The 24789-nt window shown below is 57.9% G+C and overlaps 1 protein-coding gene across 1 annotated transcript; it reads right to left on the reverse strand.

Annotated features, from left to right (window-relative positions):
* Positions 1-323: 323 nt before the first annotated feature.
* Positions 324-24789, reverse strand: LAPTM5 (lysosomal protein transmembrane 5). Its single transcript, XM_045476414.1, has 8 exons — positions 24621-24789; positions 9179-9272; positions 8608-8684; positions 6872-7003; positions 6033-6155; positions 5131-5226; positions 3014-3106; positions 324-1703 (listed from the first exon to the last, which is right to left on the reverse strand). Exons 1-8 carry the CDS (start codon positions 24705-24707, stop codon positions 1614-1616), a joined length of 792 nt encoding a protein of 263 aa, XP_045332370.1. The 5' UTR covers positions 24708-24789; the 3' UTR covers positions 324-1613.

Consider the following 24789-nt stretch of genomic DNA (forward strand, 5'->3'; position numbering starts at 1 on the left):
AAACAGTGCAGGGTCAAGCACTCCCAGCCCTTGCCTACACCACATCTTAACGAATCACATCAGGGGGACCTGGGTGGCTCAGTCGGTTGAGCGTCGGACCTCGGCTCAGGTCATGATCTCTCGGTTCATGAGTTCGAGCCCCACGCAGGGCTCGCTGCTATCAGCACGGAGCGTGCTTCGGATCCCCCGTCTGTCTCTCTCTCTCTCTCTCTCTGTCTCTCTCTCCCTCCCCCGCTTGTGCTCTCTCGCTCTCCCTCTCTCTCTCTCAAAAATAAATAAACATAAAAAAAAAAAAAAAAAAAAAGAATCAGGTCAGCCAAAGAGAAGCGTGATGCTGCTTTATTGAAATTTCTTCCCCGTCACACACAAAGCAATTATCCAAGGGGCTGCTGGCAGGGAACCTCTTGCACAGCCCTCTGCCTCTGTATCCCCCTCTCAGACCCCAGAGAACGTGCCTCCATGGCCCTGTCTCCGCCTTGGGGTCAGCGTCCTCAGGAACCCCGGAAACAGGAAAAAGAGGGGGTGTTGGGACCAAAACCTTCCCTTCTGCCATCACCAACACGAGCGCCCGTGGCAGGGTCTGGGCCCACAAAGTCTGCCTGCCTAACCTGCGGATTCAGTCCAGCCAACGGACCCGCCTGGCGTCAGGGCCAAATTTCTGCTTAAGCACAAGCACTGGGCAGGACGGAGTCCCCTGTGCCGGGACTGGTGACGGACGGGCCAGCCTGCGGAATGGACTGGCAGTCGCTGCGTGACTATAGTGACCACGTGCGGCCAGCTGCTGGTGACGACAACTCTCCGGCAAAACCACCGTGCGTCGGGACGGCTCCGTGACGAGACAACCGTTATTTCCTGGAAGTAGCTGCTGGGTGACGTCTGGCAAGTGCCTGAATGTTCATTTGCGCTAACAATCGCTCAGCCGCCCAGAGGCCCCCAAGGGACCAGCGTGGGCGACCAGTTGCCGGGGGCGATTGCATGGCACAGTTTGGGGGCTAATTTGATTTTTGTCATTGTTATTGTTGAATGCTGTCCCTAGTTTAAAACTGACTGATGGGCGGCGGACCGTAATTGTTGAAACAAGCCGTCTGAAGAAATCGGACGGCTGTGCTTGGTGGAGGTGGGCGGTGGGGGGGGGGGGGGGGGGGGACCAAGAGGCGATGACTGGGCAGCATCGTTTGTTGTGTGAACGGACAACGGCCTGAAAGCCAACGCGATGGCTGTTGCTGTCTGGACAAACCACTTCCCTGCATGGGGAGGCGTAGTTTGATTTGGCAGCCACGTGGTGAAAGCGGTCAAGTTGCAAGTTGTTTAACCAAACCCCCCGAACTTTGAATGACGAACAGGTGGGACAAGTGCTGGAGCTGGAAACGAGCCGAGGTTCGTTGGACTGAACTTCCGAGGGACTCCGGGAGCCACTCCGCCGACAGCGTTGACCCAGTCGTGAGCATCTCCCAGGCCCCACGGGACAAGCAGGCCAGCGAGGCGGACACAAGCCGGTTTGTCCTGAAGTCAGCCGGGCGGCTCACCCCGGGGCCGCAGGGGCCACCAAAGCGAAGAAGCGGCTTGCGAGACAGCTCCGCCCCTCCCAGCACCAGGCCTGGGCCTGGCGGGCGTCACACCTCCGAGTAGGGGGGTGGTGCCGGGTCCCCGTCCGGGGTCTTGTATGGCAGAGACACGGCTTCCTCATAGGACGGCAGGACCGCCTGGGAGCGACAGAGAGATAAGGGCTGACGATTGGCCGGAAGGACCCAGGATGCCAACCTGGAGTCAAGGGGCTCCAACCCCCACCTCTGGCAGAATGGATGACGGTGACCAGCACCTTGCCCACCCAGGACCTTGGGTACTTACTATGCTTGACACTGCATGCACGGGACAGGGGCAGTGTCTATCCCTGTAGGGGACAGACTGGCCTCTGCCTGTTCAGCTTCAAACCCCCTTGTTTTGATAACCATGCACCATTTTCCCTGGGAAAACGTTCTCGGTCCACATGCTTTCAGAAGAGTTGGTCCCACCCCTCAGATCCAAGGACATGCGCCCTGGGTGCGGCCACGCAAAGTAGAATCTCCTCCCCCCTGGCTAGCATCATTGGTTTGGGGATAGGCTTGCGACCCAAGCTGGTCCATCAGGCGTGCTCCTGGGACTTTCTGCTGGGGTTGCTGAGAGGGTGGGATGTCAACCTAGGGATTTTGGCAGCCATTTTGCCACCACAAGGACAGGGCTACCTGAAAACGTAGCCAACACTGAGGAGAGGACAGTCCAGAGACGGAGAGAATGAGATCTCACCAGATGTCACAACTCAGCCAGCCTGAGCCAGACTTACGCTGGACGCTCAAGTCCTGGGAGCCAATAAATTCCCTGTTATCACTTGAGTCAGACCGAGTTGATTTCTGCCATTGGCGACCAACAGACTCTTGGCTAATACAACCCCCATTTTACAGAGGAGGTAAGTGGCACCAGACGTTTAAACCAGCTGCACTTTGCCCGTCACATCTCCAATCAGCTGCTTCTAAGACCGCCTCAGTCCTCTGCCTAGAAGGCCCCTTCCCCTTTCCCAGCTAACTTGCATCAACTGACAGTCTAAGACTTGGTCAAGTGTCACCTCTTCCAGGAAGTCTTCCCTGATACCCCAGATGAGACCAGGTACCTCCTCTATGCTCCCATTTTCCCCCCCAATGCTACGCCCTGAGTTGCAATCAGATCTCTGAATCTGGATTCACTCTGGGCTATGCACTCCCCCAGCACAGGGTGGCATCTTAAGTCCTCTCTGCACCCCCAGGGTTGGCTATAAGGCCACCAAAGAGTAAGAGGCAGAAAATATTGAATGCATGCATGAATGAGTAACATCCTAGACTATCAGGGCCAAAAGAGATCTTCCCATTTCTTCTGGTCCAATCATCTCACAGTGGAGAAACTGAACCCCAGGGAGGGAGACAGGCTTGCCCCAAATGACACAACGTATGGCAGGGCTGGGACCTGACCCCCCCACCCCCACCACCACCACCACCAGGCTCACCTTCTGGAGCATCTTGGAGCCGCTCTTCTCCTCGGCTGAGTTCATGTACTTCATGAACTTGTAGCATCTCCACACGCACTTGAACATGTAGACCTGGAAAAAGGCCCGGGTCAGGCTACGCTTTGCCGGCCCTTCTTCTTGCTGACCCAGCACGCCTGGGACAGATGCTGGGCACTCCCCGGGGAGCCCCAGCTCAGCCCAGAAGGTAGCAACCGGCCACTGCTGCTCACGCCCTTGTTCCGGTTGAGGGGTGCCTCACCGGCCAGCCCCAAGCGTTCCACACACTGTCCTTTTCACTGCCCCCACAGACCTAGCGTAGAAGGGGGCTTCTGGGGGCTTCTGGGTCCCCCTCCAGCCTCCCTGGCAATGGTCCTACAAATCACTCTTCTCCACCCCCCGAGCTGGGAAACTCCCCACCTCCTGAGACGACCCCGTCCTTCTTGAGACAGAGCCCGCGGTGGGAAACCTTTTCTCCCAAAGTGCTTAGGAAATGCCATTCGTTAAAGCAGATTACAAAACAGCATCCTGCGTTTATAAAGGCAGAAAAAACTATATCTACAGATGTGTACATCTGGCAGATGATGTCAGCAACTGTTTTCTCTTAGCAGTTGATGTAAGAAGGGGGGGGGCGGATTTTCCAAGGTGGGGAGTGAAGCCCCCAAGGGCCTGTTCAAGAAACAATAGCCAATAGGTCTCTCTCTGCCCCTAAACCACCCCCCAAGGAAGGAGAGTGGGTCCTGTCTCAGGAAGCTCTCTTGTTTTATGGAACCCCACGATGAGGACTTAGAGGTCGCAGGAATAAATAAAATGAATTATAAAAGAACAAAGTAGGAGGGGCCTGGGGAAACCAAGCAGGTGGAGGGTGGCCAGTGATGTAGCGTGCGGGATGCAGAGACAGCTCCCACCCTAGGGGGTAAAGAAGAGGAGGGGAGATGGGGGGGGGGCAGGGCTGTGTGGTGGCCTTGATGTATGACGTCAACCCCCGCGCTGGTTCCCCCAAACCTTCCAGAAAGTTCTCGCTGCCCCTCACTAAAGCCCTTACGCTGGGTTCGCCCTTAGAGGGAAGGTTCGAAGGAGTGAAGTCCCATTTCCAGGCTGGCATTAGGTGACCCCAGAGATTGCTCGGGGCCTCCAACTGAAGGAGGCAGTGACGTCCGGTGACAGCCACCCACACGGAAAGACGGGAAGGAAATACACCCAGATATCCGGACGTGGTCCCCGGGCGGTGGTGGGTGGTGAGTTGACTGCCTCCTTTCTGCTCATCTTGTCACAGTCAGAAAAGAACCCTCTTTAAAGCCCCTTCTTCTGCCGAGTCGACATCAGCCTCCCCACGGCTTTGGGACACGGGTTCCAGCGCTGGCCTCTGGAATCCCCATGAGGGTCCTTCGGGTATTTGAAGACAGGGATCATGTCCCCCTTGACTCATCTCTCTTCTCAGCTGAATTGCCCTGGTCTCCCTGACTCCCTCAGATGGCAGAGTTTTCTTACCTCCTGGTCATGCTGCTATTGACACACTCCAGTCTGTCCTGTCTCTCTAGGAAGTCTCTAGAGTTCTTACCTCTCTAAGAACTCTAAGGTCTAAGGGACCCGACACAGGACTTTATCCTCTGGACCGGACCACCTCCGAGAAGAATAAAACCACTCCCCTCCCTCCCTCTCATCACCCAACCTCTAGTAACATGACCTCAGGACCCACTTACATTTTGGTGCTTGAATCACAGAAAACTGTGACGGGGCAAAGCAATACTAATTACGTCCCTTTCACAGAGGAGACCCAAGGCCCAGAGAGAAGTGGCTCGAACACCAGCTACACAGCTAGCAAGGGGAGAGCTGGGACTCACATCCAAGACTTTCTGAATCTGATTCCAGACCGAACAACTCCTCCTTCCCTGGATCAGGGTTCTCTCCAGGTTACACGTTAAATCCTTGACATCAGAAGATGGGGGGGGGTGGGGAGGGGGGTCTTCACAGATCCCCTCCCTCTCAATGGGATGTCCCTGGGGATCCTAAGTGGGGTCCAAGGAGCTGGTGTGGGAGGGCTGGAGTAAGGAGCCAAGAGCAGGGAGGGCAACAGCGGCTCCCCACGCTTCCCAGAGCTGGGGGGCGGGGCCTCTCACCTTCAGGATGAGGACAGTGATGAAGGCGATGGAGAAAATGATCATCATCTTGATGAACTGGCTGTGAGCCATACCCTCCTGGCTGGGGAGATAGTTCTGCAAGAGATTTGGGGGCCACGTCAGCGCCTCTGCCCGCAAGGGACTCTTCCAGCGTCCCCACGTGGAGGAATGACACAGGCGTGGCACAGCCATCATCCTGCCCGACCCCTGCCAGGGGTGCCACCTACCATCAGCCCCAGATGACAGGCGAGCTCAGCAAGCCCGCCCAGTTGGCTCTTTCCTGGCTGGAGCGCCCGGCCCCCAGCTGCAGTGGGGCCACGCCAATGCCCTTCTCCAGAGGACAGGCTCCCGGGCGAGGGCTCTGGGAGGTACGTCCCAGCCACGCCAGTAAGCCGTGTCGGGAGTGGGCCCTCCAGATCTAGTCAAGCCCTTGGCGTCCGCGGCCCCCTCCCCACCTCAGGTGTAACCTCACGAGAGACCCTGAGTGTGAACGACCCAGCTGAGCCGCTCCCAAATTCCCGGCGCTCGGACCCAGCGTGAGACAGCAACGGTTAGCCATTCCGCATCACTAGGTTTGGGGACAATTTGTCAGACCGCTAGAGACAACGAGTATTATTTCTGCGGTGCAATTCACACATCAGGGCTCCCCCTGGGATCGAGCGGGGCCGCCCCCAAAGTCGCGCGTCCTCCCGGCTTCTCCCTTTGCCTCCCCTGCTTCTCTGACTCCTTTTCAAGCGATGTCCTGAGAACTCTCCTTCGAGAAATCACCCCCACCAAGAGTCCTCCTCCCAGGCCCCGCTTAGGAAGGGGGCCCAGCCTGAGCACCGAGGCACAGAGAGGGGAAGCAGCTTGCTCCAGGCTGCAGAGCCGGGGATGGGCGCCGCCCCCTAGCCCAGACTCACCATGTGGTTCATGGCCTTGAAGTTGAGATAGGTGGGTACTTCCATGTAGGAGCTGCAGAGTGTCAGGATGCTCAGGCAGAAATCCAGCAACTGCAGGGTCATCAGGGGGACCTTGGGGGCGCCCTTGGGAGGGCAAAGGCGGGAGGAAGGAAACAAACCGGCAGTGAGGCCCTAACCCAGAGGTCCCGGGGCTGTGGGGCACACGGTGCTGCCTCAGCCCGAGAGACACTCAGCCAAGGATGCTGACGACTGTCCAGCCCACAGCACCCAGAAAGAAACGGACGCCCGTTTCTCAGACATTCCCGCCAAGGGCTGGTGGCAGGCCCCGGGGGGGGGGGGCTCCCGCGGCCCAGCCCGGGTCCAGCAACTCAGTCTCTTCCAGGACAACAGTTAGGGAAAGTCCGAAGGTGACTTTTGGGGCGCCGAGTCAGGGACCGGCACCCTCCGTCACAGGCATTGGCCCTCATCGTTGGCGTGAATCGTCTTTAGCCTCCTTCCTTCCGCTGGGTCACAAAGGAGGGACCGAGCAGGGGCTGGGGACTGAAATGGCCATGCGCCCTTCCCTGTGGTACAGCATCACGTGTGGCTGGCATGCGATTGCCCGCAAGGCGCTGAGCGCCCCGGATACACCTCCCTCCCTGAATGCCCATGACACTGTTGATGATGTGCCATCGCGGGCGCATTTTCCAGAGGAGGAGGCTTGGGGCGATCCGACGGGGCTCGGGCTCATCACCCAGGGAGGGGCCCCGGGGACTCCCACCCTCGCCAGCCTGAGCCTCTACCACCTCTCCCAGGCAAGGGGGGTGGTTGTGGGACGTGGGTCAGGGCTGGGTACTCACAACCCTGCTGCTCCGGGAGGCAAACTTGAGGTAGGAGGGCAGCTCAATGTAGGAGCCCAGCAGAGTGAGCAGGCAGAGGAGGAAGTCCATGATTTGCAGGGACAGGAAGGGCAGCAGGTACTTCTCCCGGTTCTGGAAGACAGGCCCAGCACGGTCAGGGTGTCCTGTGCAGCCCGACGCCCCCAGGGACACCCCCCCCCCCCGCCCTCACCGGCAGCTCCCTCCCCCCGGGTAGTATGGCCCTCTCCCAAATCATCCCCTCCTGGCTCAGCTGAGGTCGTTCCTCGTGGACCCACACCCCGGAGTGAGATTCCGGGGATGGGGAGAAGGTAAGACCCAGGCCCTGAATGCAAGGCGTCTCGAGGTCCCAGGAGACACAGGGCACAGTCCCCATCTACAGAGATAAGCGCCCCAGGGCCTTCAGGGGCAGGGTCTGACTCAACGTGCTCTCAAGAACCCAACAAAGAAGGGCTTTGTGCCCATTTCACGGATGAGAAGGGATCAGAGAGGACTTCCTAGAGGTGGGGACACTGAGGCTAGATCTGGAAAGAACCACAAGGGGGACGGGAGGCGACGGGCGGCAGAAGGGTCGAACAAAGGTCCGGTGGTGGGGAAAAGTCTGCACTCGCTTAAATGGTGGGACCCTTCCCTAGGTGACCACTCCCAGGGGGTCCAGTCACGGTCAGAGGCCCTGGGAGGCTGAGGCCAAAGTCCCTCTCCTTCAAACTGAGGGGGCCAGTATGAGTGCATTCGAGCCCGCTGTTGGGGACAAAATCACAGAAGGGGTGGTTTTGTGGTTTCTCGGGTGGCTGTCTAAAATCACTCAGGAGGCCACCAAAACAACCCAGACTCCATCTCAGAACCTTCCGGACGCCCCGATCCACTTTTCTAGCTGGACCACTTGCGCCCCGCGACCCGCCCTGCCCAGGGTAAAATCACTCCCTGCGGTACCGGGCTTCCGAAAGAGCAGCATTGGCTCAGGGAGTGAATGGTGGCAGTTCAGGCAAAGTGGAGGCGTTCCAAAGCAGCCCCAAACCACCCACTGCCCCACCGCTGCTGGCCTGTGAGTGCCGGGCCACCGGCTCCCCGGGACGCCCTTGCTGGGTCCTGCTCTGGTGCCTGTGTAGTGAGGCCCTGGCTTTCTGCCCCCTGGGAGCCGAGGGACAGACTGGTTCCTCTTCACAGGAGGCTGAGCCCCAGTCTCTCTCTCTCCCTCTCTCTCTCTCTCTCTCTCCTGCTCGCTGGGTGAAACAGAGCCAGAGGCGTCTACGCCCCACCCCACCCCCGCCTCTGTTCTGGTTCCTCTCACTGATGACAAAACCCGCTGCTTTCTCCTCTGTCCCCAGGCCTCAAAATGACCCTTCTCTTTCCCCTGTCAAAACCCCCTGCTTGCATTGGCAGCTTACGAGCACGTGGGTCACCAGCTAGTACAACCAAAGCATCCGCGTGCAAGCCCCCACCCATGGAGCGTGCATTTTAACGGGGAACCAAGGCCCCCAGCCTGACGAGTCTGGTACAGAAACGAGACTTTCCAAACGGTCAGGAAGCATGGCGATCTCTAGGGTGCAGGGGCGGGGAGGTGGGGGAGTCTCCCAAAATACCCACCTCCCACCTTGTTGGCAGCCAGTGCTGCCCACTCAGTGGGTGTGAACAGGAAGGGGGGCAGGAGGGCATCCGGGGTTCCTTGCCAGGCCCCAGGTCCGGACCCCCGTCCCCTCCCCCCACCAAGCCCTCACCTTGACCACTCCGATCAGCAGACTCAAGCTGATGACAAAGAGCATGGTGATGAGCAGGAAGCTGGAGATCAGGTTGGCTGAAAGGCAAGGGAAAGCAGTGAGCAGCCCAGAGGTGCCCGCAGGGACCCCATGCAGGTTCCAGGGACCACATTTGGGGAGCCGCTGGTGTGGTGGCTATGGCAACAGGAGTGACCAGGAGTCCAAGGAGCTGAGACGGGGCTGAGCTCGGTGTGGCCAGCACCACCGGAGCGGGGAGCAAAGGGACGCTGCAAGGCGTAGCCGGAGAGGTTCACCAGGGCTGGATCCCACCATGGGGAGGTTCTAGTTTATTCCAGGGTGGTGGGCAGCCATTGACAGAGGGAGGCAGGAGAGTCCTGCCATCACCTTCCTGAGTTGGTTAGGTTCACGAAGCACCAGCCTCTCTGCTCTCCCACCTAGAGACTTGGGTGGGGACAGATCTCCCTTTGCCGATGAAAGGTCTGAGGCTCAGAAGGGAAGGGGCAGGGCCTCAAACCCCAGCCCGTCTACCTGCTGCCAGGGCCCCTCCCCCTCCCGGGTCCCCTGGACCTACCGAGCCTGAGGTAGCCATTCTGCCAGACCTTGCAGGAGGCCTTGCCGTGGGCCACCTCCACGGAGTGCTCGATGAACAGCAAAACACTCATGATCTGCGGGCAGACAGAGCGACCATCAGTGAGGCCCGCACACCCCCACCCCTGCTCCCGCCCACCCTGGTGGCAGGCAGTCAGGGGCCTGGGAGGAGGCTCCTGGAGGAGACGGAAGGCCAGGTCCGTGGAGCATCCCGGATGAAAGTGTGGCCTAAACAGATAAGACGGCTCAAGCCCATAGTCCTCCTCCTTCCTTTTCCCAGCTGTGTGAGCTTGGGCTAGTTACACAGCCTCTCTGTGCCTCAATTTCCCATCTGTAAAATAAGGATAGCACTAGTAGCTACCTAACGTTACCATGAGGAATAAGTCAGAGCATCCCAGGAGAGCACTTAGAATCATGCCTGGTTCTTGATAAAATAATAACTATGACTACTGAAGGTCAAGGTTGGTGGCGGGGGGTGGGGGGGGAGGCTCTGAGGGCTCCCGCCAGTGACTGGCCCCTCTTCTGCACCTTCTTTTATAACAGGCTCTGGGCATTATGGGATCTTAGTCATGGCATCTGAGCATCATAAAGCTTCAAGCTCTTGGAATTCTCAACACAGGCCTGGGAGCACCTGATCCAGGAATCCCTGGGGAGCCCTGTCAATACCAATCCCCAGGTGCCCTCAATTTCTCCATCTGCAAACTGGGGATAATAATGCCTGCTTCATACGGTTGTAGTGGAGCCAGATGGAATAATTCACTTGAAGCACCTATGCCTGCTATTATTATTGCTATTATTCCCACTGGACTGAAGGTTCCAAGCAGGGAAGGCTTGTGTCTCTCTTGCTCACTGCTCTAGCTATTGTATTGGATGGATGGATGATGGATGGATGATGGATGGATGATGGAAAAATGGATAGATGGATGGATAGATGGATGGATGGATAATGGATAGATGATCAATGGATGGATGGATAGATGGATGGATAGATGGATGGATGGATGGATGAATGATGGATAGATGGATGGATGATGGATGGATAGATGGATGGATGGATGGATGATGGATGGATGGATGGATGGATGATGGATGGTTGGATGGATGGATAGATGGATGGATGGATGGATGGATGATGGATGGATGGATGGATGATGGATGGATGCATAGATGGATAGATGGATGGATGATGGATAGATGGATGGATGCATGCATGGATAGATGGATGGATGGTGGATGGATAGATGGATGGTTGGATGGATGGATAGATGGATGGATGGATGGATGGATGATGGATGGATGGATGATGGATGGATGGATGGATGGATGATGGATAGATGGATGATGGATAAATGGATGGACAGACAGATGGACAGACAGACGAATGAACAAACCCCATCCAAATCTTATGGGCCTGAGTGTTGTGGCCCTGGTGACAGTTGAAGTCCAGCCACAAAACTGTAGTTTGAAAGAACCTTGAATGTCACCTTGCCCGTGCCCTCCGCCATCCAATGTGGGAGTCCTGTGCCATGCGGCCTCTATTTAAATACTTCCAGCCAAGGGAACTCAGTCTTCTGTACGTCCGTGTTCTTGCAGCAAGCCTTCTGCTCTTCCCCACCTCTACACACAAGTCTCCAGGCACCGTCGGCCCACATTGAGAATCACAAGACCATTGGTTGCCCTACCTCTAGTAATATGGCGTGAGTTTACACAGGCTTTCTGGGTGGCCCTGCACTAAGTAACTCATGCTCAGCTGACAGGCAACCAAACACGCACCACCTGTTTCCCCCCTGCCGATTATGTGGGTTTGGGTTTTTTTGTTTTTGTTTTTGTTTTGTTTTGCTTTGCTTTAGCTCAGACACAGGTCTCAACTTCCTGCCATGTTACATTCTGTTCAGGGGGGGCACAAAGGGACAGCCCAGAAGAGTGATGAATTGCTGAGCTCCAGGTCAGACGGAGGTGGATTTCAATCCAGCTCAATACGTGGCCTTGGGCAAGTCATTTCACCTCTCTGAGCCTTCTCGTCTGGAAACTGGCAACCCTTGGATTCAGTGCGGAATAGTATTGTATTTGCAAAGCACTGAGCCTGGAACCTGCAGTGGGGGCTCAGCAAACACAATCTGCTTTTGGCTGAGGTGAGCTTACATGAGGTTCTACAGCGGTACCAAGACCAGGGTGCCAGGGGGTGGACAGCAAGCTTGCTCTAGCTGCCCTTCTACCTGGTGTGAGCTGAGCCAAAAAAAAGGCTCTGTTTTACCAGAAAGGTTGAGAGCAGCCCCGAGCGGAAGGCGGATGCTGTGAGAACTGCGGCTGGCACCCACAGGAAACGGCCCCAAGAGCAAAGAGCTGCTTCCTCAGCCCCTAAAAGCTGGGGTTCCAGCCCCTCACACCCCCCACCCCTCAAGTTCACCTTTAAGGAGGAAAGGAGGAAGCGAGGTAGATGACAGCTCCATCCGGGACGGAACAGAGCACCCTACGAGGTGGTGAGCTCCCCGTCCCTGGGGGTGTGCAAGCAGAGCACAGACAAGACGCAGCTGGGCTTAGAAGGGCACATGGGTATCTACCAGGTGTGGCAAGAGAAGACTCTGGAAGTCCCAAACGAAGCTCAGAACCAGACAATCCCAACCTCCCGTTGCTCGAAAGAGCCTCTGCCCACTCATTTTATAAGCTCCCCTCTGCTTGTTTTGGAAGCTCAGAGACGTTAGGTGGCTTGCCCAAGGACATACAGCAAGTTGGGGACAGAGTGGAGACTGGAGTCCAAGTCTCCCAGTGTTCTCCTGATTCCTTCGCACACACCCCCCTCCCCAAAACACCTCAGCACCCCTGCTAGCCAGTACCCCAGGGGGTGCAGATATTTTGACCATGCACCTGTGTCAGTAAAACCCTTTGAGCACGCTCCTCTGTATTTCTTCATTTCAATTTTTTTTTTAAATATTTATTTATTTTTGAGACAGAGAGAGAGACAGAGCATGAACGGGGGAGGGGCAGAGAGCGGGAGACACAGAATCGGAAACAGGCTCCAGGCTCTGAGCCGTCAGCCCAGAGCCCGACGCGGGGCTCGAACTCACGGACCGCAAGATCGTGACCTGAGCTGAAGTCGGACGCTTAACCGACTGCGCCACCCAGGCGCCCCTATTTCTTCATTTCAAAACCGAATGCACGTACCACTGTTCTGGTTACCACGAACATCGTAAAACACACACACACACACACACACACACACACACACACATCCAGAAGTTAATAAAGGATATAGTGGAAAAGTTTGGAAATTCTAATACTGTCCTCCTGAGGTCCCAGCGGTCACCTCGGGTATCACCGCACTTTGGAGACCAATGCTAACCCACAGCCGTCCCCAACCCCTCAATTCTGGTCCTAAACATTTCTCACGGCACCCCCCCCCATCTTGCCTGCCATCCTGCCATTAGCATCACAGTCACCCCCTCCCTCCCCACCTCCACCCTATTCAATGACCCCGAGAAGAAGAGAGAAGGGCAGGGACCTTTGTGTACCCTGACCGCATGCCATCCGTGCCACCCACACCTTCCCGACGATCCTCCCAAACCCAGCAAAGGGACTATTCTGAATACTCCCACCCCCACTTCACAGATGAGGAAAGCGAGGCTCAGAGAGGTCCAGTGACTTGTCTGTGGCCTCCAGCTGGTAATCTGTAGGGCCAGGATTCAAACCGAGGCCAACGGGCCCGAGATTGGATTCCTTCTTCCACTGTCTTTCCAGCACCTCCCAACCTCCCGCCTCTGCCTGAAGCCTGGCCCGCTTCGCCACTCCCATGCCTGCGACGGGGGCAGAGTCAGAGGGGCCCCAACCCCTTCTCTCCCCGAAGTTCCTGCGAGGTCAGCGGGTGCCGGAAGTGGTTCTTCCTTGCGTAACAATCACCTTCTTACAGGCTCAGGCTTCCCTCCATTCCACCTTCTCAGCAGCCCTATAAGGCGAGGGATGTAATTCTGTCCCCTTTTGCCAAGTGAGAGCCCCGAGGCCCAGATAAGGCAGGAACCAGCTCAGAGCCCGGCAAACTCAGAGTCTGACTCAGACGCTCTGCCGGCCCCTAGTCTTCGGCAGAAGACAACAGCCCCAGTCCGGGAGAAAGACAGGAGCCTCCGCACCCTAGGAGATGGGAGGGGGAGGAACTGACACTTATTGAGTACCTTCTGTGTGCCCAGACCTGCACACACAGGCCTCCATCGCAGTCTCCCAAAACCCTGCGACAGAAGCCACATTTTCCCCGTTTTACAGATGAGAAAATGGAGGCTCTGAGAAGAGAACTCACATGGCCGCCGGGGATCTGAACCCTGTTACCTGGGCTCCCAGGGTCCAGGGCTCCACCCAGGGCCGAGTGGGCCCAGCCCCTCGTCTTACCAACCTTCTGCCCACCCTTCCCCCGGCAGCTCTGGACACCTCTGACTCCAGAGCCGGCGGGTGGGGCACCAGAGGCTTCCCCCACTGCCTCACTGCTGTGTAACCCTGCCCAGTTCCAGACTCCTCCCTGCCTTCAGTTTACCCCCTCTGGTCATTGAGGAGGGTCACCCCCATTTGCACCACTGGGACGATCGAACTCCTTGCAAACTATGGCATGTGACACCGAGGCCACCCAGGGTGTAACCCTGCCCAGTTAACCCTGCCCAGTTCCGGACTCCTCCCTGCCTTCAGTTTACCCCCTCTGGTCATTGAGGAGGGTCACCCCCATTTGCACCACTGGGACGATCGAACTCCTTGCAAACTATGGCATGTGACACCGAGGCCACCCAGGGTGGCCCCCTGAAGCTGTGCTCTGTTCATCCGCAGGCCCTCACTGCTCCACCCAAGCCCCTACCCAGGAGCCTTGGCGGTTCCCGGAAAGTAACTGGTGTTCCTACAGTGTATGCTGGGAGAGGCCCGGAGACCTCAGGAGCCCCGAGGTCCCAGGCCCCTGGCTGCCACCTTCCCCCTCGCCCCTGCCACACCCCTGCTGCTACCCACCTGGACAGAGAGCTGCCTTCTCCCGGAGCTTTGAGGGTCTGTCTGGGCCCTGGCCCACGATCCCCAGGGACAGGACAGGGCTCCTCTCCTCCCACAAGCCCACTCGCTCACCTGCTGCCCCAGGGCGGCGCCTTTCTCACTGCCTTTTCTCTTCAGCGGTGAGATCACGCAGGGAAGAGCTAGGGTGCCTAGGTCAGGTGGTCCTGGGTCCAACCCGAGCTCTGTGCCCTCGAGCAAGCCACTGACCTCTCTGAGCCTGCCTCCTGGGGATATCAACCAGACCTGCCCCACAGGGTTGCGGTCAAGTCAAATGACATCCCAGCACGGGGCCAGGCGTCCCAGCAAGTGCTCCATAAACCAACACGGTTGGGCCGTGTTCGTTAACCTGTGTAGACGCTCATTCACTCCCTCTGTTTGTTCATCCAGGAAATGCTCTCTAAGCACACAATGGCCCCAGGCCCTGTCTAGGTAAGCCACTCACCCTGGCCTGGCCCACCGGTTTCACAGTCCCCGGGGCAAACCATGGGTGACCAGTGTGTTCAGAGGCACGACAAAGGGCCTGCAGAGGGCTGAGGGTCCCTGACGAGGGAGTGATCGCCACTGTCTGGAAGCCTCACGGAGGGTTTCACAGATGGGAAAAGTTGGAGTAGGGTTTTGAGGGTTAAGTAGGAGTTTCCCAACAGAGAAGAGAACAAAGCATTCCAGGAAGAGGGAGCATCACAATGCAGAGGCCCAGAGGCCGGCAGGGCAGATCCAGGGAAATTCGTGGGCGGGAATGCCTCTCCCTGAAGGAGGGGATGTTACCAGTGGGCAAGTGAGACCCAGAGAGACACAATGACCAGCCCAAGTCCACACAGCAAGCCTGTCGCAGAGCCGGGATGAGCCTCATTCCAGACACCGAGCCAGGGCTCAGGCTGCAAGACCACATTAGTCCTGACCATGCTCAGCCCCCCCCGCCCCGCCGCCACCCCTGCTCTCCATTCCCCCCTCTCACCCCTTCCCTCTGCTCCTCCCTGGGCTCGGTCCCCGTGCCCAGCCCTACCCTGTCCCTTCTTTCTCAATAAACACAACCTCCCTAAGCTGAGCAGGCCAGGAAGCTGGGAGATTTTCTGTTTTCCTAGTGATTCTGAGAAGCAACCGACAGCTAGAGCTGAAATTGAGGCAGCAGGGCTCGTAGGGTGAGCGGCAAAACCGGGGGGCGGGCGCGAGAGGAACGGGGTCGCTACGGAATATGGCCGTGGCCATAGTGGCGGTGACCTTGGCGACCTTGCTGGGGGGTGAGGACCGGCTGTCACGTGGCTGGGTTTGGCGTGGCGGAGACAGTTACGATGTGTGACCACGGCTGTGGCAAGGCTGGGGGGTGACAGAGGCAACTCCAGCGGACCTGCTGGGAAGTAGTCACAGACATCGTAGCTGATGTTGATGACGTGGTGACATCTCGATTCGGTTGTGCTGATGGCAGTCACGGGGAGGGTGGTGGTGACATGTGACATTCCCCGACTCTGGGGCTCAGACACCACTTCCCTGACCAGGAAGGTGGGCCTGACCTCCCGGGGCTCAGGACGCACCCCCTCAGAAGCAGGCAGGCAGGGTCCCAGCCTCTGAGATTCCGGGGGGGGGGGGGCGCCACTTACAGAGACCCGCCCCTCGGTGAGCACCTACTACGTGCCAGCTGGAGCGGGACACTTTCCCGGCCTTTCACTTTATCGACGCTTCACAAATCCGCGAGGTCAGACTGTCCCCCCCGCCCCCCGCCCCACCTACGTCCGAGGAGAGCAGGGGCCTGGGTGTGGCTTGGCTGAGTTTGCACAAGGAGTCAGGCCCGGGCTGGTCCTCGACCCTCCCTCAACACGTCGCGCAGCTTGCAAAATGGGAAATGAGTCCCAAGTGCACACCCCTTCCCGCCCCTTCTCCCTTTTCAGGGCTGCTCCAGCCAGACCCGGTGTCCTCTGGCTCTGGTGGCCTAGGGACCCGAGGGCTCCTGCACGCTTGGACCATCATCGTCATCATCACTTTCATCATCGTCGCGCCATCACTGAAACTCACCTGCCCACTCTGTTTCCCCTGCCCGCCCCGCCCCCCCCGCCGCCGTGTATCTGGGAGGAGGAAGGGAGAAGACAGCCAGATGTATCAGCGTCAAGAGGAAGCTCTCCTCCCCCACCCCCTCCTCTGCCACCCCATACTTCCTGCCGAGGCTTATCGGGGCCACTGGGCGGGGGCCGTTCCCCCACAGCACTACCGTCCCAGTCACCTCCCCAGCCGACCCAGAGATCATCTGCCGGGGCCCCCGGAGCCAGGGCTCGGCTGCCCTCCTCTGCCCCAGAGCCAGCTTCCCCGCCCCGAGGCTGCCACTCTGCTGTCCTCCCTGCCACCCCTGCCCCCTCCACTGTTCGCTGACCAGCAGAAGTGCCTGTGTGTGGACACCAAACCACCAGTCCCCATGGCCACGGCCACTCTATTTGTAACAGCCCCAAACTAGAAACGACCCTCCCGCAGGAGGACGGGCAAATACCTGGCGATGTATCCGTTCGGTGAAATATTACACGGCGGGGCTGCTGGCCACACACAGCAACACAGAGGAAGATCACAAACCCAGTGTGGAGGCAAAGAAACCAGACACAAAAAGGCACCTGCTGTGAAATCTCATCCCTAGTTAGTTCTAGAACATAGGTGGGAAGAAGCCAGTGGGGCAAGGGTGGTGCCGAGGAGATGTCACCAGGGGCCTCTAGGTGCTGGCCTTGTCCTATTTTGTAACGTGGGTGGAGGTGACACGGGTGTGTTCACCTCGTACAAGTTCAAGATGTGCACTTGTGATAGTTATGTAAGTTATGCACCAATAAAAGGTTGGCAAAAGCCAAATCAAAGAGCAATTAGCTGGTACCTACTGTGTGTCATGCCCTGGGGATTACAAAGATAAATCAGGCTTCCGGGCCCCCAGGCCAGAAGACAGGAGCCACGGGGCCCAGGAGCTGGGGGTGAGGAGCCGCCCTGGGATGGGGATGACTATTGGGGGCTCGGGGTCCAGGACTGGGGGCTCCAGGAAGGCTTCTGAGAAGCAGTACGTCTTAAAGACATTTTCTCCCGAAGGGCAGTGGGAAGGGTGTTCCAGGCAGAGGGAAGGACAAGACCAAAAGTGGGTGAGCCCCATTCAGGAAACAGTAAGAAGTTCTCTTGGGGATTGTAACTTGGGGGTCATCTGTGCCAGGCCCCCAGTAAGCCCCCAGGAAACGGTAGCTGCCGTGTGGCTGGGCTGGTGGAGGGGGGGTGTTGGAGACCTGAGGGAACAGGTGATTTTCCAGGGCCCGTGACTTTGGGACTAGCAGAAGCCAGAGAAAGACCACTCCAGGCAGAAAGGACAGCTTGTCCAAAGGTGGGGAGCTCACAGAACATGATTCGGATGGCGCATGCCTCAGTTTATCACATTGTAGCATAAGGATCGCCAAGATGGGAGCGCTCCATGGGGAGCATTTTGCTCCGGCCCGGGCTGTCTGGGAGGGCCAGCGTTCTATCCTCAGGGACCCCCTGCCCTCCACATGTAACAGCCCAGCAAGACCTTCCCTTTGCCCTCTGCCCTCTGCCCTCGGCCCTCGGCCCTTCCAGACCTGCCCCTTATCCTCACTTCAGCCTTGTGAGGCAAGTTCTGTTTTTCCCATTTTCTCCCCATTTTGCAGGGAAAATCGAGACTGTGTCTTTACATGTGGGCTCTGAGTTTCTACGAACGAGCCCCCCCCACCCAGATCTTACAGTTGACCCCTCTCCTGTCACTACCAAGAAGTGTGCCCCCCCCCCACCACCACAGTCTGGGCCGTGAGCAGGACCCCCGGGCTCTCGTCCATCATCTGCCACAGGCTGCAAAGTCGACTGGCCCCTCCAAGCCTGTTTCCTCTCCTGCCCAACGGGGGGCTCCAGAGTTAGCTGCCATTTGTGGGGTGCTCATCAGGGGCTAAACATGTCTCCACCTGGTTTCCTGTGAGTCCCCGAATGACCCCACACTTCTGGGCCACCGGCCCCCATTTGACAGGGGAGGAAACTGAGGCTGGGGGAGGGGAGGGATGGTCTGGGCCGTAGCAGGGCCGAGGACTGGCAGGGCAGGGAGCCAGAACCTTCGCCTATGCAGCCTCTCGCTCAGCCTTCGGCCTCATTGGGCGTTCTGTGGGCCCCTTCCTCACAGGAGACCAGCACAGGCCTTGCAGTGAGCGCGGAGCGAGGCTCTGGTCCCAGGACCTCAAAATAGAAGCCTCACCTCCTGGGCGACTGAGAAGACGTCACCCCACCCAGACCCGGCCCTCCAGTCATGGGTCCCAGTCCGAGTGGGGTGGACGCCCTCCTCCCAGCTGGTGCCTCCCTTAGCTGCGGCCCTCTGACAGCAGTGGGTCCTTCCAATCCAGGTAATTCCTGAAGACCGGGACCACCACCCATACCCCATGCCCAGAAGCCCCTTCCTGCCCTTCCCTGGGGCCTGAGAACCAAGAAATGGGGAAGAGGACAAAGCCCAGCCTGGGGTCTGGCCTGTCTTCGCCCCCCTCGCGGGGTAAAAAATTTCCATCGCCCAGCCCTCCAGGTCTGGTGACACAAGAAACGCTTAACTTTGCCCCCCAGGGGGCGCCCTGTGTGCAGCCCCCCATGGGTCCAGTGGGTCTGACGGCCCCCCCCTCGAGCAGCTGTGTGGGCCTCCAGCATTTTATAAGTTAGAAGGTGGGGTGCACATCCCCGAGATGAGGAACATAGCTCAGTTCCAACGGGGCCCCTGGGCCACCCCCGCCCCACCCCCACCGGCCTCTTCCCACCTCCAGGAAGGGCACAGAGCTGCAGAGACAGACCAAGGCCTTTCTGCCCCACATGGGGGCACCAGGCGTGAAGGCGGAGGTTCTAACAGACTTTCATCAGGGACTTTCCCCACCTGGCAGTTGGGGCCTATTTTTAGGCCCCAGACAGACGAGCTTTCAAAGATGCGGTCTGCTCCCCCAGCCCACTCTGGGCACCAGCCGGCAGCCCCTCCCTCAAATGGGGCCGCATCAGCTCAATGCCCCAAAGCAGTCGCCCTTGAGGCCGGGGCTACTGACCCCATTTAGGAGATGAGGAAACTGAGGCCCCGGACAGCAAAGTGCCTGCCTGCGCCAGGTCACCTCATAAGTTAGGAGACGGCTCTGTGATTTTCAATCCCAAAACGGAGCGGAAAGGAGAGCCCCTGGGGGGTCTGAGAAAGACAAATCAGGAGGGCTTCCTGGAGGGGGAAGCTTCCCGTGAGCTGGACCATAAAGAAGAAATGGGTAAGAGGAGAAGACTGGGTGAGGAGACTGGCTCCCTCCCTGTGACCTGGAACAAACCAGGAACCTTCCTGGACCTCTGCTTTTCTCATCTATAAAAGGAGAGGACTGGACCAAGAAAAGAGGAACTCGGCCCAGCCTCCCCCCACCACACCTCACAGCCATCCCTCCCTAAACCCCAGCTTCACGAGCTTCCCCGTGTTCCAGACATCACATGGTCTCTCCCACCCCCCAAGGCTTTGCTCAAGCTGCTCTCTCGACCTGGCCTGCACTCTTCTCCCCAGCACCCCCAAGCTCGGGCCTGCTCATCCCTAGCACGCCAGCCTCCTCCAAGAAGCCGCTCCTGAATCTCCCCTCCCCCGTCTGTTCCGGGACTGGGATAAGGCCCCTCATCTGTGCCCCCAGAACAGTCAGCCCCGTCATCCAGCAAAGCCATTGTCACAGTTGTCCTTGGGCCTGGAGCCCCTAGAGGTGCAGACTCTGGTCTGGAGCTCGGCACATAAAAAAAAAGGCATGTTGGAGAACGTATCTTCATTAAGGACAGACTCCTTCAAATGGCAGAGACGGCTTTACTTTGTCTGTTTTGCCAATTTAAAAAGCAATATACTTGAGCAACCAAATAAACACAGTAGCATTGGATGATAACCCAAAGTACAAAATAAATATCCGTGAGTTTCCACTGCTATAAATAAGTAAACCGTTTCGTGTTATTAACACATGAGGAAAACAGACGAATCTCCCATGAGAAATTCCAAACGCCCTCAAGAAATAACTTCCCATTCTTTTTTTTTTTTGTTTTTAATTTTTTTTGTCAACATTTATTTATTTTTGGGACAGAGAGAGACAGAGCATGAACGGGGGAGGTGCAGAGAGAGAGGGAGACACAGAATCGGAAACAGGCTCCAGGCTCTGAGCCATCAGCCCAGAGCCCGACGCGGGGCTCGAACTCACGGACCGCGAGATCGTGACCTGGCTGAAGTCGGACGCTTAACCGACTGCGCCACCCAGGCGCCCTAAGTTCCCATTCTTTAAGTGACTTTCTTCCCCAAAGGAGAGTATGGAAGGCAGGGCAGGGGGGAGGAGTGGGGGCAGTGGGGAGAAACCTGACGATCACGACTGCCGCCAGGTGACCAACGTCACCGTCAACAGTGCTAAGACACGTCAGGAGTCCATACCTTTGATATGATGTGCTGACGATGGCCCCTTACCCCTGTGGTCTTCCTCCCAAAAACACCTGACCCAAGCCTCACCAAGAGAAAACCCTCAGACAAGTCCCATTTGATGCATATTTGACAAAACGTACGCCCAGCACGCCTCAAAACTGTCAAGGTCACCAAAAACAGGGAACATCTGAGAAACCGTCCCAGCCAAGAGGAACCTAAGGGACATAAGGACTAAATGTGACACGGTATCCTGGATGGGATCCTGAGACAGGGAAAAAAAAAAAAAAAATGTTAGGGAAAAGCTGAGAAAATCTGAATAGAGTGTGGACGTTAGTGCGTCGAAGGCGACCCATCAACTGTGACAGACGAGCCATCACATAAGGTGCTAACACCAGGGGAAAACAGGTGCAGGGCGTACGGAACTCTGTACTATGTCTGTGACATTTCTGTAAATCCAAAACTGTTCTAAAATTAAGTTTACTTTAAAAAGTCATACGTGAGGGGCGCCTGGGTGGCGCAGTCGGTTAAGCGTCCGACTTCAGCCAGGTCATGATCTCGCGGTCCGTGAGTTCGAGCCCCGCGTCGGGCTCTGGGCTGATGGCTCAGAGCCTGGAGCCTGTTTCCGATTCTGTGTCTCCCTCTCTCTCTGCCCCTCCCCCGTTCATGCTCTGTCTCTCTCTGTCCCAAAAATAAATAAATGTTGAAAAAAAAAAATTTAAAAAGTCATACGTGTGCGTTGTACCGAACACGGAGAATACGGGAGTGTAGAAACAATTAGAGTTTTTACAACCCTGGCAGCCCAGAGACAGCCAGCCCCGGCCTCCCTCCCTCCCCGGCCTGGGCTACAAGGTTTTGAAACCACAGCGGGTGTAAGCTTTTTCGTCCGGGCAATGCGTTCCTAATGGGATTCCAGGTGCCTTGGAGGGGAGAAGTCAGGGAGGGAGAGCTTTCTGAGCAAAAGGGCCTTTCGGGGATCCTTTCCTCTTACCATTGATTTGAGACAGGCTTTGGGTTGCAGACAAGCCAGGGCTAAAGACCTAATTTAAGCCTCCCCAGAGAGGCCGAGTCTATGAATAGCTCTTAATGTTGTCACCCATGACTGGCTCCAGATGATGACAATCTGGGCAATCAACACATCTGGGCAATAGCTTCCCTTTTTCCATCCAGATGTTAGAGGCCAGGACAGCATACCTGTCCCCCCAGTTGCTCAGTCACAAGAAAGTCCCCAGCCCCCCTGCCCTTTCTGGGAAGGAGCAGAGGACGATCCCCCCATTGGAACCAACCACGGACCCCAGACAGCACTGCCCGGTACAGCTTCCTGGCTTCTCCTCTGTTCTCATGCCTTATGTTCTAGAACATCCCATGGCTCCCCATGGTCCACATTACAGACACTGGGAGTGACTTAGCACCCGGGAGACATTTGGCAACGCCTGGAGGGATTTTGGGTTGTCACAACTGGGCAGGTGGGAGGAGGCTACCGGCATCTTGTGGACAGAGGCCAAGGATGCCGCGAAACGTCCCGCAACGTACGACAAAGAATTCTCCAGCCCCAAGTATCAACGGCACCCTACCCCGAACTCCCAGAGTCCTCAGCTTGTCACTCGGAGCCCCCACCACCACCTGCACCCCAAGCCAAAGCCTCCAGCCTGGGCTGTGTAAGTGTCCCCTACACAAGCCACCACCCCTCAGCCTGTGCACTTTGCACACCTGTGCCTCACCACCCCCCATACGCTACGCCTCCCCTAATGACACCGCCTCCAAGGAGGCTTCCCTGGTCACTGGCCCACACTTTCTCCAGCTCTGCGGGCAGGGACTGATGTCGCTTCACCACGTCCTGGTGAGGACCTCACGCAGCGCGGTCAAGAAGAACTCTCGAGAGTCGCGAAGCCTGGGGCCTTCAGGACAGAGGCCAGGCCCAAGCAGCCTTCATGTGGACGCGGTTCCGCCCACACAGGGATTTCTTTTTCACCTCGAGCCAGTCGCCAACGTGGGAACGCCACAACATGGGGCATAAAAGGCCGTGTTTCCTGCTTCTCTGAATGTCAGAAGAGCGGCTGCTGGGGCCCGCATTCCTGTGTGGCAACAATCAGAGGAAGCAGGGACCGGCCACCGGGGTAGACCCAGAACAGGGCCCCGAGGTCACCGCGGGTCCGTCCGCCCCACTGCGCTCACTTACGCGACCTGCCCGGCCCGTCAAGAGGCTGGAGTCTGAAACCTCTGCGCCAGTCCACATCCCCACCCCTCATTTTCTATTAATTTTTTTTTTCAACGTTTATTTATTTTTGGGACAGAGAGAGACAGAGCATGAACGGGGGAGGGGCAGAGAGAGAGGGAGACACAGAATCGGAAACAGGCTCCAGGCTCTGAGCCATCAGCCCAGAGCCTGACGCGGGGCTCGAACTCCCGGACCGCGAGATCGTGACCTGGCTGAAGTCGGACGCTTAACCGACTGCGCCACCCAGGCGCCCCCCCACCCCTCATTTTCTAAAGGGGACACGGAGGCCCGAGAGAGAAACTTGTCCGAGGTCACACAACCAGTCCGTGGCAGAGCTGGGGTACAGACCCAGGGGCCTTCTCCCCCACAGGGACGCCGCGGGGGCCGATCACCGTCCTTCGGAGAACGCTGCCCAGTCCGAGCTTGGAGAGGCCCTAAGGATTTCACATGGGGACAACCGAGGCGCCATTCGCTTCTCCCAGGATCACTCTCACGCCGGCGGGAGCTAGGCAAGGCAACCTCTGAGAAGCGCCCCAAACCAGCATCACTCCAAGTGCCCGGCAGCACACTGTGTCGGAGGCACTGCTCACAACACTGCTGTGCGCCAGGCACCCCGATCCTCACAGCCAGAGAGGTATTACTGTTTTCAATGAGGAAACCGGGGCCCAGAGAGGTTAAGTAAGCGGTCCCCAGCGGCACAGCTCGGAAGCGGGGAGGCGAGAATTTGCACCCAGGAGTGGACCCCGAAGCTAGCTGTGCACCAATCCGCTGAGGAGCCCCGCCCCTCTGAAGGCCGGGCTGGGCTCTCGCCACAGCCCTGCCTGTCCTGCCCAAGACAGGAAGCAGATGCAGCCAGACTTCAGCAGTTTCCAGCAGCCCACCACAACAGAATGCCGGATTTAGGCTAATTTTGAGGAAGCCCTTCTAGGCTCATGAGAGAACTGTTAACCACAGGCCCTGAGTCACCGTAAGGAGGAAGGCGCTTGGGTCTGGGGGAGCCGGGTGTGGCTCAGAGTCGTGCGGTGGGGTAGACGGGGTCCGGGCAGGAGTGAACAGAGACCCCAAGCTTCACCCACCGAGACAGAGCGGGGAGCCGCTGGCCCCAAGGGGCTGTGGCTTGCCCACAGTCGCTCCGAGCTAAAAGACAAAGGCTCCACGCCAGGGGGCGGTTTGCAGACCAGCTTCCAAAGGGGAACTGCTGGGCTGCTCCCCCTCAGGGCCAGGCAAGCCACCCCACCCCGTAGCACCAGATCTCAGATCTTCTTTGGTGGTTTGGTGGGTTGTAAACCAAGAGGACTCAGCCCCCTCCCTCCCCGCCCGGAGCACAAAGGAAAGGGTCCCCCCTTCATCCCGGCAGCGGCCCAGGACCCCCCACAGGAAGAGTCAGGCTGTGCCTGGGGCCTGACCCCATCCCCTGGCAACAGCCCCAGCCCATATTTCTCCCGAGATTCCTGGCTCCCGACGCACTTTGCCGGCTGCTGCTCCCTTTGAACCTTGAGGCTGTTCTTTTGTCCCATTTTACAGAGGCAGAAACTGAGCCCCAGTGAGTTCCATTCGCTCAGCATGAAGACCTTCCTCCCACCACTGCTCCATTCTGCCAGCTGCTGCAGGGCCCCCCCCCTTCCCGGCTTGAAAAAGGGGAAACTGAGGCCCAGAGCAGGGAAGGGATCTGGCCGGGCTCCCGCCGAGAGGTGGTGGGCAGCGGTCCTCCCACCCGAGGGGGGTCAGTAGATTGGGGCCCTCTCTCTTGCACACACACACACACACACACACACACAGCCTCCCCGCGCCCACCCGCACACTCACCACATGGTAGATGGCCAGGGCGGTGGTGGCGATGCGGACATTGAAGCAGCAGCAGGTCTGGCGGACGGCAGCCGTGCGGGGGGCCATCGTGCTGCCGTCCCCTGCTCCTAGGCACTGAGGGAGAGAGCCCAGCGCCTGGAGCAGGGCAGAAAAGAGGAAGCTGCCAGCT

The sequence above is a fragment of the Leopardus geoffroyi genome, chromosome C1 (assembly GCF_018350155.1).
Source record: "Leopardus geoffroyi isolate Oge1 chromosome C1, O.geoffroyi_Oge1_pat1.0, whole genome shotgun sequence".
Taxonomy (NCBI): domain Eukaryota; kingdom Metazoa; phylum Chordata; class Mammalia; order Carnivora; family Felidae; genus Leopardus; species Leopardus geoffroyi.